Source organism: Trichechus manatus, unplaced genomic scaffold (genome assembly GCF_000243295.1).
Source record: "Trichechus manatus latirostris isolate Lorelei unplaced genomic scaffold, TriManLat1.0 scaffold00036, whole genome shotgun sequence".
NCBI classification, from domain to species: domain Eukaryota; kingdom Metazoa; phylum Chordata; class Mammalia; order Sirenia; family Trichechidae; genus Trichechus; species Trichechus manatus.
In genome coordinates this window covers 15551570-15566191 of record NW_004443972.1, presented here as the reverse complement: position 1 = coordinate 15566191, position 14622 = coordinate 15551570, and the positions used below count along the sequence as shown (strand labels likewise).

At 37.5% G+C, this 14622-nt stretch overlaps 1 protein-coding gene across 1 annotated transcript in view; it reads left to right on the top strand.

Annotated features, from left to right (window-relative positions):
• Nucleotides 1–13525, top strand: part of PLA2R1 (phospholipase A2 receptor 1) — a 120887-nt gene extending 107362 nt beyond the window's left edge. The window contains exons 24-30 of the mRNA XM_004375415.1: nucleotides 949–1187; nucleotides 2923–3091; nucleotides 5078–5218; nucleotides 5727–5843; nucleotides 10201–10377; nucleotides 13164–13196; nucleotides 13311–13525. Coding sequence (XP_004375472.1) covers nucleotides 949–1187; nucleotides 2923–3091; nucleotides 5078–5218; nucleotides 5727–5843; nucleotides 10201–10377; nucleotides 13164–13196; nucleotides 13311–13525 — 1091 coding nt within the window. The remainder of the gene's footprint in view (nucleotides 1–948; nucleotides 1188–2922; nucleotides 3092–5077; nucleotides 5219–5726; nucleotides 5844–10200; nucleotides 10378–13163; nucleotides 13197–13310) is intronic.
• Nucleotides 13526–14622: the final 1097 nt, after the last annotated feature.

The window sequence follows — 14622 nt, the reverse complement described above, 5'->3', positions numbered from 1 at the left end:
GTTGAATCGAGTGTCATATCTGAGAACATCCACTTGTAATATTCTGTTTGCAGTACAACATTTGACTACATGATACGTATCAGTATTTTATTAGGAAGCATTAAGTTCTGCTAGAGCAGGCTGTGCTAGGCTGAGTGCAGCTAGTGGAGTGAAACCTGCCTGAGAAGATCACCATCAGTTCCATCAAAAATTGGTCACTTTGATCAGACTTAATGGTCTGAATGAGGCTGGAGGAACCCCGGAAAGCATGGCTCCTGGATTCTCTATCAGCCCAGAACTAAAACAATTTCCAAGGCCAACTCTTCAGACAGGGGTTGGACTGGACTGTGGGACATAAAGTGATACTCGTGAGGAGTGTACCTCTTAGCTCAGGTAGATACAAGAGACTAAACGGGCAGCTTCTGTCTGGAGATGAGATGGGAAGGCAGAGAGGGTTAGGAGTTGGTTGAATGGACATGGAGAATGGGGTGGAAAGGAGGAGTGTGCTGTCACAGTATGGGAAGAGCAATTAAGGTCACGTAACAATGTATGTATAAATTTTTGTATGGGAGACTAACTTGAAATGTAAACTTCATGTAAACTACAACAATAAACAAAAAAAATTTTAAAAAGTGGTCACTTAGACAAGGGATCTTCAAAAAGGTGAAATCTTCCAGAAATGCTTCAGTATATGTTTATAGTTTTGAAGAAACCAGTCATTAAATTTCCTAAGTGTTCTAATTCTTTAGCATGACCTACAATTTCAGGTAGTGTTCTCATTTTGAAATAGTCAATTCTGGGAAGAAAAATTCTCTGATGTTAACAACCAGGTGATGTTGAGTTGATTCCAACTCATGATGACCCCACGTGTGTCAGCATGGATCATGGTGACAGAGGTTCATCTAAACTTGGCCTCCCTCTTTCTCATCCAGATGCTGCAAGTGATTTTTGTTCTTGTTCTTGTTCTAGATACTTCTGGACATGATGTAAATATATCTGATATGTATCCAATCCCCAGTACTTTAGAATATGGAAACAGGACTTACAAAGTAATTAATGCAAATATGACTTGGTATACAGCAATGAAAGCCTGCCTGATGCATGGAGCAGAACTGGTTAGCATTACAGACCAGTATCACCAGTCCTTCCTCACAGTTATCCTCAACCGGCTAGGACATGCTCACTGGATTGGACTGTTCACTGCAGATGTAGGTGCCCTAAATCCCTTGGAACACCCTTGCAAAATTAAATCTCACATTTACCCCCTAAATGATATGACCACTGAATTTAGCACAGAAAAAATGTTACCAGAAATAATAGAAATGTGATTTAAATAATTGATTTATACAGTAACTACTGACCAACCTTATGAGCAACCTATGACTACAAAATAAGGGTGTACACCTTTTTTTTTTAGGTACACACCCACTTGACTAACTTCTGCATATTAATCTCCTTCAAAGGCTCTCCGAGAATTTTTTAGTTTCCCAGGATACTGCCTCATGTGTGCATGGGAACACATCTTAAACTGAAGCATCTGCATGTGGGCAATTTGTTGCATTTAAGGCGTCCCCAAGAAAAAAATGAGTCACGCTACTTACCAAGAAATTTGATTATTAATTAATTTAGTACCTCTCTTGAAATTTAACACATGGGGTTTTCCCCCTCTCCTAGGGATGTGGTTGGGAAAGGAAAACTTTTTTAGTGAAACATAAAATCTATTCTAAACCTATGTCTAGTTTTATTCTGCAAAGTTAATCACCGTAAATAGTTTCTTGTGTGTCATCTAGAAATTTTCTACATAAGCACACATATACACATGTATGGGATGACTATATATATCATTTTTAAACACAAATGGGATCATACTACATATATGCCCTGAAACTTGCTTTATTTAAAATGCCTTTTACAGCTTTCCATATCAGCACATAAAAATCTAACTCATTATTTGTGACAGGGGCATGTAAGGGTATAGCACAGTTTATTAAACCATTCCCCTATAAATGGACATTTGGGTTCTTCCCAGTTTTTCACAGTTACAAACAATGCACAGCAAATATCCTTGTGCAAGTAGGATAAATTCTCAGAAGTGAAATAACTGAGCGTGCTTTAAATTTTAATAAGCGGTGCCAAATTGCCCTCCAAAAGTTAGCACCAATTTACAAGCCAATAACAGTGTATAGTAATATCTGGCTTCCCAACATCTTTGCCAACCCTGGTATTATCAAAATGTTAATCCTTGTTAGTGGGATAGGCAAAAGAATGATATTTCATGGTTGTTTTAACATACATTCTTTAATTACAAAGGTGATTGAGTACTTTACATGCTATTGGACATTTTTATTTTTTTCTGTGAACTTACTACTTGAGATCTTTGCCCATTTTCTGTGTGTGTGTGTATGTGTGTATCTTTTTCCTATTGATCTGTGAGAGTTCTTTAATTGCCCATAAGAGCTATTTTTTCCGTTTGATTTTTACTTTATGTATTGTATTTTTGTATTACAGAATGTTTTAACTTTATGTAGCCAATTTTGCTTTATGGTCTTTGGGTTTTGTATCAGACTTGGAAACCGATTTTCCCAACACCAAAAGTGTAAAAAATTCGGACAAGTTTTTTGTAACACTTTTATGTTTTCAACTTTACATTTAAATATTTGATCAATCTGAAATTTATTTTGGTGTAAAGAACAAGGTATTGATTGAACTTCACTCATATTGCTTACTGGGAAAATATGGTGGCAGAGGACCAAGGATTCTCCAACATTAAAAAAGATATGATTTGTGGCAGATAATTCTTTTTGTCAGGCCATATCCACAAGTTTCCCCTAAAAGAGATATGGAAATACAAATCTCTGTGTGAGGTGTGGGATGCTCAGACAGCATTGGGTGATGTCGCCAGCAGCCTTGACAAGGAAATGATGACTCAATTTCCCTCCACAGAATGGTCTTAATTTTGACTGGTCTGATGGCACCAAATCCTCTTTCACTTATTGGAAAGATGAGGAGTCGTCCTTCCTGGGTGACTGTGTTTTTGCCGACACCAGCGGACACTGGAGCAGCACAGCCTGCGAGTCGTTTCTCCAAGGAGCCATTTGTCACGTGCCCACTGGTGAGTTCAATTCCATTCATCTCAAGAAATCCTTACTGTGTACCTACTATGTGCAAGGCACTGTGCTAAGCAGGTGATATAAAGATGAGTAGTGAGTTTTTGCTCTCAAGAAGCCTCTGGTCCTGTCGATGATGTTAAGACAAATAACTGTTATACCAGGTAGGGCTGCCAAAGGAGCTAAGAGAGGTAGAAAGTGCAGTGGGAGTTAGAGAAAAAAAAAAGAACCTATCATATCCATCTAGAGGATGGATAAAGTCTTTTTGAAAGACATGATGGTGAAGATGGACCTTAAAGAATGGTGGGATGCAAGCAAACAATGATGGACATGGAGAGGCATTCTGAGCAGAAAAGTCTGGGCAAAGATGGAAGGAAGAAAAGTGGGTGGGTTTAAGGCAAAACTGGTGCTGAGATTTGGCTGCATCACGGAGAAATGAGGCTAGAAAGGTGGGTTGGGAGTGTGTATGGAAGGCCTTGAATACCAGACTAAGGATTATGTTTAAGTTAAAGACTAATAGGATTCTGGAGCTATAATAATAATTATTACTGTAATTATGATAGCTGATACTGTTTGGATATTATATGCCAGGCCCTGCATTTTGCATAACTTTTCTCATTTATGTTTAAAGTCCACCTGGCCCAACCCCTTTGTGTTAAAGATGAAACTTAACCTCAAAACATTAAATAGATTCCTGAGGATCTCACAGCTGCCCATCAGCAGTGCCAGGATCTGAAGCCACCTTTCCTCACTCGTTGGTGCGCTATTTATCCCATTACACCAAGTCACCTCTCCCTTGATTACTATTGAGAGTCCTTAATATAAGCTGGTCTTCTTTTGGTCTCTCATTTAATAATTTAGATGCATATACTTACATCCTAGATATTATAAATAAAATAGCATATACATTATGTAACTTTTGATCAAAACAATTAATGATAAAAATGTAAATGATAGCCATATATATTGGAAAAGCTGATTCTGCTTCCAAAGTACCATAAAGCAGTCCTTCTCGTTAGCAGCCGAGCTCTTAACCACTAGGCCACCAGGGCTGCCCTTTTTAATAACATTGTATTTATTTAGTACTTAATGATTGTCAGGCACTAACTCATTGAAACTGTATAGCAACTTGTAAGAAAAGTATTGCTGTTAGCTCCCTTTCATAGATGTTGTTGTTGTATGCTGTCAAGTTGATTCCGACTTACAACGACCCTATATGACAGAGTAGAACTGCCCCAGAGGGTTTCCTAGGCTGAAATCTTTATGGTAGCAGATCACCAGGTCTTCTGTGGAGCGGCTGGTGAGTTCTAACCACTGACCTTTCAGTTAGCAGCCAAGCACTTAACCACTGCAGAGAGACCAAAGTATAGGGAGGTTAAGTAACATGCCCACAGCCAGACAACTAGTAAGTGGCAGAGCCAGGATCTCAACGCAGATGTGTCTGACTTGAGCTTGCTATCTGAAGTAAGCCCCTCCCCTAAAAAAGTTTCTCTTATTTATGTTATGTCATGTCATATCATGTCACTTTACTGAATGCATTCTTTCTGTCTCATAGGTTTATGATCAGGTAAGGATTTTTTAAATCTGTGATACTCAGCCCTGCATGGTACACTTGGAAGTCCCTTTGGTCAGCATCATTCAGCTCCCAGTGTTTCTATGAATCACATCATCCCAGTTGTTCCAACCTCTAGGATACTAACTGGAAACATGAAAGACAGCCACTCTCACCCAGGCAGCACCCAAACTAAAACTAGGAAACAATGCGTTAATGTACCCTGTTATGTTTAGGTAAAGATTATTTCTGCCAGAGTTGCTATAAACCAGTCTTGGTTTTGTAATCATTTACATTAAACCCAATCTTTCTGAGTATTACCATAAAAATCTCATTATATATATATTTGTCTAGGTATTTCATAGAATGTAATGCAATGTTTATCTCAATACATTAACACAACCACCACCCTGAAATTGTAACTGATTTTTGTTCTTAGAGACAAGACCATTTGAACACCCAGAGTTGTGCTCAGAAACATCTATTCCCTGGATAAAATTTAAAAGTAATTGCTACAGTTTTTCTACAGTCCTAGACAGTATGAGTTTTGAGGCTGCTCATGAATTTTGCAAAAAGGAAGGTAATTCTTTTGTGATGGTAAATTCTTTCAATGTGCTCTTTCTTGACATTTCAGTAAAGAATGTGTTTTTTTTCATTTCTCTGATTATTTAGTGACTTTGGGAGCAACAAAAACAATTGAAAAAATAAATACTATTGAATTTGTCTGTTTGGGGGCAACTAATATATGAAACTCATGATCCAGTGTAGAATTTGAAAACCAAAGATGATGTCTCAGAATACTGCACTTCCCCAAGAAAGTGTTCCTTTTAAATGCATTTGAATTATGAATTTTTAATGTTCCCTAAAATTAATATTCTGTACTTTTAACTTCTTAAGTGCAAGTGTGTATCTTTCAATAAATGTGGTTTTAATTAAAATTTTAAATAAAAAAAATTACTGGTATACAATGGGAAGTTTCAGTTTTCAAAGCCTAAACTTCATAGATGATGGTGTGAGGAGACATTTTTAAAACTGTGTTTATGTGTAAACATAATTACTTGTTCATTTGCTATTTGTCTCATTTATAGGGTCTAATCTTTTAACTATCAAGGATGAGGCTGAAAATACATTTCTCCTAGAAGAGCTTTCTGCTTTTGGTTCTTCTGTCCAGATGGTTTGGTTGAATGCTCAATTTGATAGCCACAGTAAGTGATTTGGGTAGAGAAGAAGACAGGGCATAAATAAATACATAGTTGTTAAGGCTGATGATAATGGCCTCTATGAACCAGAAAAACTCTCCTTAGATACCATATTTGCTGTGAAAAAAATAGCATGATTCCTAGAGCTCTTTCTTCCAATGATAATATTGCTAACCATTTTTCTATACCCTCTGGCCCTTTGAAATAATCCCAAAATCCCAAAAATAAAAACAAACAAAATAACAATCTTATCTTAAACTTGCTCTCTTGTGAAGATGCTTGGCTTGAACTTTGTGTTCACAGACCTCATCACAGAATAAGAAAACCATATTTACTTGAAAATACCGCAGGTTCCTAAATAGTATAAAAGCACAATAGAGTTACAGAAATGTTTCAGGGATAAATTGTTCTGTTAGACTTATTATTTGCTAGTCATATAAACCAGAATTTGTAATAAAATAATTTAATTGATGGTTACTGAAAAGTACTTGTAAAGAAAATTATTTTAATTGGTTTGAAAAGCTTGTTACACTGTGTACCAAGATGGGAGGAGTATTTGATCACTCCTGAAAATATCTGGTCACTAACATTGTTTAGAATTGTTAGCACACACACACAAACAAATCCAAATCCATTGCTGTCGAGTCGATTCTGACTCATAGCAGCCCTATAAGCACACAGTAATAATAAAAAGCAGACTGTTGTTGTTAGTTGTCTTTGAATTGATTCCAACTCATGGTGACCCCAAATGTTAGAGAGTAGAACTGCTCCATAAAGTTTTCCCGGCTATAATCTTAAAGGAGACTGCCAGGCTTTTCTTCCGCGGTAACCTTGGATGGGTTGGAACCACCAACCTTTTCGGTTAGCAGTCGAGTGCAAACAATTTGTACCACCTTGTTGTTGTTAGGTGTCATCAAGTCAGTTCCAACTCATAGCGACCCTATGTACAGCAGAACAAAACACTGCCCGGTCCTTGCCATCCTCACAGTCGTTGCTATGTTTGAGCCCATTGTTGCAGCCACTGTGTCAGTCCATCTCGTTGAGGGTTTTCCTCTTTTTTGCTGACCTTCCACTTTACCGAACATGATGTCCTTCTCCAGGCACTGGTGCCTCCTGATAACATGTCCAAAGTATGTAAGACGAAGTCTCACCATCTTCACTTCTAAGGAGCACTCTGGCTGTACTTCTTCCAAGACAGATTTGTTTGTTCTTCTAGCAGTCCATGGTATATTCAATATTCTTCACCAACACCATAATTAAAAAGCATCAATTCTTCTTCAGCCTTCCTTATTCTTTGTCCAGCTTTCTCGTGCACATGAAGTGATTGAAAATATCATGGCTTGAGTTAGGTGCACCTTAGTCCTCAAAGTGACATCTTCTCTTTTTTAAAAAAAATATTTTATTGTATTTTCAGTGAAAGTTTACACAGCAAATTAAGTTCCCATTTGACAATTTCTATACAAATTGTTTAGTGACATTACATTTCTCACAATGTGTCACTATTCTCTTTAATTGCATTCTAGTTGTTCCATTTCTAGTACTCTAGTTTCCCTGCCCCCTTATCTTCTCATCTTTACTTTAGAGTAATTGTTGACCTTTTGGTCTCATATGGATTTTTTAAAAAATTTTTGTTATTGTACTTTAGATGAAGATTTACAGAGCAACCAAGTTTCTCATTAAACAATTAATACACATATTGTTTTGTGACATTGGTCACCAACCCCACGACATGTCAACACTCTCTCCTTCTCAACCTTGGTTTCCCCATTATCAGCTTTCCTGTCCCCTCCTGCCTTCTCATCCTTGCCCCTGGGCAAGTGTGCCCATTTAGTCTCATTTTGTTTTATGGGCTTGTTTAATCTTTAGCTAAAGGGAGAACCTGAGGAGTCACTTTATTACTGAGCTATAAGGGTGTCTGGGGGCCATAGTCTACCACAACTACCACAGCCTCCACCAGACAGAGTTCAGCACAACTAGATGGTGCCTGGCTACCACCACTGACTGCTCTGACAGGGATCACAATAGAGTGTCTTGGACAGAGCTGGAGAAAAATGTAGAACAAAATTCTAACTCACACACACTCACACAAAAAGACCAGACTTACTGGTCTGATAGAGACTAGACATCTTTTCTTTTTAACATTTTAAAGAGGTATTTGGCAGCAAATCTGCCCAATGCAATACATTGTTTGACTTCTTGACTACTGCTTCCATGGGCATTGATTGTGGATCCAAGTAAGATGAAATCCTTTGCAATTTCAGTATTTTCTCTGTTTATCATAAGGTCGCTTATTGATCCAGTTGTGAGGATTTTTGTTTTCTTTATGTTGCGGTGTAATCAATACTGAAGGCTGTAGTTTTTTATCTTCATCAGTAAGTGCTTCAAGTCCTCTTCACTTTCAACAAGCAGGCCTGTGTCATCTGCATATCGCAGGTTGTTAATGAGTCTTCCTCCAATCCTAATGCCCCGTTCTTCTTCATATAGTCCAGCTTCTCGGATTATTTGCCCAGCATACAGACTGAATAAGTATGGTGAAAGGATACAACCCTGACACACGCCTTTCCTAATTTTAAACCACACAGTATCTGCTCATTCTGTTCAAACAACTGCCTCTTGATCTATGTACAGGTTCCACATGAGCACAATTAAGTGTTCTAGAATTCCCATTCTTCAGAATGTTATCCAAAATTTGTTATGATCCACCCAGTCCAATGCCTTTGCATAGTCAATAAAACACAGATAAACATCTTTCTGGTGTTCTCTCCTTTCATCCAAGATCCATCTGACATCAGCAATGATATCCCTTGTCCCAAGTCCTCTTCTGAAGCCAGCTTGAATTTTTGGCAGTTCCCTGTTGATGTATTGCTGCAACTGCTTTTGAATAATCTTCAGCAAAATTTTATTTGCTCTTGATATTAATGGTAATTTCGATAATTTCCACATTCAGTTGGATCACCTTTCTTTGGAATGGGCACAAATATGGATCTCTTCCTCTTGGTTGGCCAGGTAGCTGTCTTCCAGATTTCTCGGCATAGACAAGCACATTCTTGCCTTTTGGTTTTCTATCTCCAGGTCTTTGCACATGTCATTATAACACTTTACTTTGTCGTCTCAAGCTGACCTTTGAAATCTTCTGTTCAGCTTTTATGCCATCATTTCTTCCATTAGCTTTAGCTACTCTATGTTCAAGAATAAGTTTCAGAGTCTCTTCTGACATCCATTCTGGTCTTTTATTTCTTTCCTGTCATTTTAATGTTCTTTTGCTTTCTTCATGTATGATGTCATTGATGTCATCCCATAATTTGTCTGGTCTTTGGTCATTAGTGTTCAGTGCATCAAATCTATTCTTGAGATGGTCTCTAAATTCAGGTGGGATATACTCAAGGTTGTACGTTGGGTCTCATGAACTTGTTTTAATTTTCTTCAGCTTCCACTTGAACTTGCATATAAGGAATTGATGGTCTGTTCTGAAGTCAGCCCCTGGCCTTGTTCTGACTGATGATATTGAGCTTCTCCATCGTCTCTTTCCACAGATGTAGGCAGTTTGATTCCTGTGTATTTTATGTGGCGAGGTCCACTCGTATAGTTGCTGTTTATGTTGTTGAAAAAAGGTATTTGCAATGAAGAACTCATTGGTCTTGCAAAATTCTATCATGCAATATCCGACATCATTTCTATCACCAAGGCCATATTTTCCAACTACTGATCTTTCTTCTTTGTTTCCAGCTTTCACATTCCAATCACCAGTAATTATCAGTGCATCTTTATTGCATGTTTGATCAATTTCAGATTGCAGCAGTTGGTAAAAATCTTCCATTTCTTCATCTTTGGCTTTAGTGGTTAGTGGTTTGCAACACCTAGGAACCTAAAAAAAAGACTAAATTTTAGTAAGCTTTACTGCTGAATTAAATTTCTTTTCAGACAATGCACCTTCTTATTGCCTTCACATGAGATGGGCCTCTCCCACCCCATTCCCCCCTCCCCATGGCACACCATGGGCTTACTATTTAAAGAAACTTACTATGAAATTCTTTCAGGAAATGAGCCATTTTACAATGATGTAGATGTTAGGACTTCCAAGGACTTTTCCTTAAATTGATTAGTTTATTAAATGATTTCTTTAAATTCACTATAATGACATGGGATATTTAAAAATTCAAACCATTACAGTATGAAACAGGACATCCTAAGTGAACTGAATTAGAACAGTATATCTAAAACAGATAGAGGGTTGTTCACAAGACAACTTTATTAATACCTACTCTGATAAATAAGGAGAGAGTCTCATTAAATCTGGATGCTGCTTTTTATGGTTCATTCCAGTCTTAGTATAATTCATAATAAATTAGCCATTTTCCCACAGATGACGCCATAAAGTGGTTTGATGGAACTCCCACAGACCAGTCAAACTGGGGTGTTCGGGAACCAGAGACGGATCTCTTCAAACCCCATCTGTGTGTTGCCCTGAGGATCCTGGAAGGACTGTGGCAGTTATCCCCATGTCAAGAAAAAAAAGGATTTATTTGTAAAATGGAGGCAGGTGAGTCTAGTCGGAGGGTAATTCTTCATTCTGGTTCTACCCTAATATTGTCACACCTTTTTAGCATTTAAAGGTTTTCAAATCTATGTATTCAGGGAGTATTCAGATAGATTCTGACATTATCATTTGTTCTATGTCAAACAAGTCAGAGATCACTGCAGTTCCTCCTTTCTCTGATATGAAGACAAAAATCATTATAAAGCAACTCGAAGACTATATGCTTTCTAGTGTCACTATAGATTCTTACCTAATAGGCAAAAGCAGTTTATCTCAGGCAAATAGAGCTAGAAATGTAAACCAGCAATTCTGATTCTGATGACTGATACTCAGAATTTTTAAGGTTCATCTTTGGTTCAGGAAGTATATTCTAGGCCTGAATACCTTCATTGAGGACAATTAAGTGGAATTTTCTGTTGCAAGCCATAATGTGTCATAAAAGTCAGATTTTAACTTCATCTTGACCTAAACAGTTTGTAGTGATTAAAAAATAATTATTTTAGAAATCTAAGCCAGAAAATTCTGGTTAGTGACAAACAATAGCAGACATATCTAAGCTGGGATGTTAAAATGAGCATCTTTGACAGTGAATGATATTGATAATGATCACAACCATTTCTGGATGCCAGTATTATAAAGAAGGGGGCATTGGTGTGGCCTGCGCTGCTGGAGAAGGCTTCAGACAGGAAATGAGACTTTGGAATCTCAAAGCATGAGGAGAATTTGAGGAGTTGCAACAGAGGAAGAACGGCATTTTGGACAAAGGGCCCAGCATGACTAAAAATCACAGCAGAGAATTCTCAGTAAGGGAGTGATGGGAATAAAATTGGACAGTAATGTAGGATATGACCACAGAGAGCCTTCAATGCCAGGCTAAGGAGCTGAACTTCTTGGTGGAGAAGACAGAAAATCCGTATGTGCTCTGGCTGTAGACACTCATCCAGATATAAAGGGAGGAGGTTGTAATTTGAGTGATAGAACTAGAAATAAAAAAGGCTGGGAGAAATGGGAACAACATTCTGAAGAGAGAATGAACAAGCCTTGATGACTGATTAGATACTGTCTAATGAAAGAAAAAAATTGGTAGATGTGAACACCAATGTTTGAAGGCCCAATACTGTTAAGTATCAACCCTATGTGAAAAACATGACTAAGCCTAATAAATAGCCTGCCCAAGCAATACACTGGCATTTAAGCATCAAGAACAAATCAGAAATACTTCATGTTAGTATAGTACTTTAAAGCTCCCTATGATACATATGTAACCTCAGTTATCCTTCACAGCAACTTTCCAAGGTTGTGGAGCAGATAAAATATCAACATTTTACAGATGAGGAAAGTACTTGTCCAAACTGAGGCCACACTGAGGACTGACTCCAAATTTTCTGCCTCTACGTGCTCCTTCTACACCTGCCCACTGCTTCTATCCTGAAAATACATGCTCTTTTGACAGCCCTTCTTAAAGAGGTCTCTTCACACACATACATACGCGCACACACACACACACACACAAACATGATTTCAATAATTTTTATACAAAATTATCCAGCATTATTTTTAAATTGTAAAAACAAGCTTTAAAAAAATGTGGTCATGCTATTGCTGTTACTTTTTAAGTTTATGAAGGAGTGAATGGGCATATGTAGTGTGCTGAGGCACTTCCCCCGCTCACGGACCCACTCACTGATCCACTGGAGCATTCTCTACGCCTTTTTCTGAATCTTTACCTTGATCAAAAGAATAAAATAAAATCTATTACCGTAGAGTTAATTCCAGCTCACGGTGACCCCATGTGTGTTAGAGTAGAACTGAGCTCCGTAGGCTTTTCAATGGCTGTAATCTTGTGGAATCAGTTCACCAGGGCTTTCTTTCCAGGTGTCTCTGGGTGGACTCTAAGCACCAACCTTTTGGTTAGAAGCCAAGCTACACACCATTTATGCCACCCAGGGACCCTCCAAAACCAAACCCAAACCCGTTGCCGTCAAGTCGATTCTGACTCGTAGCAATGCTATAGGACAGGGTAGAACTGCCCCATAGGGTTTCCAAGAGTGGCTGGTGGATTTGATCTGCCGAACTTTTGGTTGTCAACGGTAGTAGCTCTTAACCACTGCACCACCTGGGCTTCTCCCCAGGGACTTCAGCAGCATTCAAATTTTCAAATAGATTCTACTTCAAAGAGATACATTTTTACAATAGAAAGTCCTAAAATGGGAACCTGCTAACTTTTTGTATGGAGGAACTATTATTTATTTCCCAAGATTCTTGAGATCACAAAGATGAGAAGATGCTGATATAAAAATCCTTGCGTAGAGGCAAGGAGTCATCATTGCCGGACAAACTCCATGTCAGATCCCAGCAAAACTGTGAGTGTCTTAGGGGTAGGGATTATATTTTACTCATTTATATTCTCAGCACAGTGCTGATACTGGATAGGAACTCTATGGCTTAAAGAAGAAAATCAGTGTATTTTTTGTGTTTGTGAGCCCTAATGATGAACACTATAAATCAGGGGTCGGCCAACTTTTCTTGTAAAGGGCCAGATAGAAATATTTTAGGCTTCAGGGGCCAGATGGTCTCTGTCACAACTACTCAACTGTGCCTTTATAGCACAAAAGCAGCCACAGACGATACGTAAATGAATGTGTGGCCGTGTTCCAATAAAGCATTATGTATAAAAACAAGCAGCCAAATTTGGTCTGTAGCCAGAGTTTGCTGACCCCTGCTATAAACAGTGACATAATATTACTAAGAAAAACATCATCTCAGTATTTTTTTGTGTTTTATTTTAGATGTTCATGCTGTACCGGAGCATCCAGGAGAAGGTAGGTTTGGTACATTTTGATTTTGTGTAGAGATAATAAAATTAACTATGTAATAGTCAGTATCTATCTTATTTCGTTGTCACTGAAGTTTTCTTCTTTCTTGTCTTCTTTCAGGACCAAGTCACAGCGTTGTACCTCTTGCCATAATGCTAACAGTGATAATAATTCTGGCAATTTCCACACTTTCCTTCTGCATATACAAGCAGAATAGTGGTTTCTTCAGGAGACTTGCAGGATTTAGAAATCCTTACTATCCTACAAGCAACTTTAGTACAGTGCATTCAGAAGAGAATATTCTCATTTCTGATCTTGAGAAGAATGATCAGTAATAAAGGAGTCAGGGAATGCTAAAGTCTAGAAGAAGATATAGTAAAGAAGACCGTCAGGGGAATCTTCCCACTTCTCTGTACAGACCAAAAGCCATTATAATGTGAATTGTGTCACTATTTTAATTATTCTTAAAGTGATTACTGATTTTGAATTCTGACCAGATTAGGTGGGTTTTGACTTATTCATTTCCCCAAACTGCAGTCTATTCTTAAAAAGAGGAAACTACACAATGGTGGTTATTCAGAAAGACAAAAACGAAAAAGAAACTCCCTATATCAAAACTCTCAAACCAATGTGAATAATAGTTTCTTCTGAAATTTGCTTGGGAATTTTTAAACTAATCTTGTACCTTTCAAACATTTACTTATACCCATACCATTGAAAGAGAAAGAGAGAAGAAAAGCAAAACAAATTTTAAAGACCTACACTGGTATATGAGAGGAAAAGGAACAGCCATCTGAGAGATGTCTTGTGTGTTTTTGCTTCAGTAATACGATCATCATTAATAGCAGGGTTTGGAAAATACTGATTTCCAAGTTTAAAACTCATAGGTTCTGGGCTCTAAATTAATATTTAGGATGACATTCTTTTTATTAGGTCTGGCTTCTCAAGGTAAAGGAGAAGAAAAATTACCTTTCTTTAAATAGTAAAGATCTTGGTTAGCAGAACACTTTCATAAGCAACCTTTTGAGCTAATTAAAATGTGACCTAAAAACTTCATTGCCTTTCTTTCACTAATTTAAGTGTTTAAATGAGGTTGATTTCTTTAAAAACCTAAAATAATTTATACAAATCACAACTGAAATTAAAATATAAGGTAGTGGAGAACAAAACTTCCTTTTTGATGGAATAAAAAGTACTATATATATATATATATATATATGTATATATATATATATATATAAAACAGTCGATAATATCATTGATGAAATTTTAAATTCTTTCTATCTATTCAACAAACTTAAATCATTGCTGAGTGTTTCAATTACTGATGACTAAGTTTGATATGGAAACCCGGGTGGTGTAGTGGTTAAGAGCTTGGCTGCTAACCAAAAGGTCAACAGTTCATATCCGCCAGGCGTTCCTTGGAAACCCT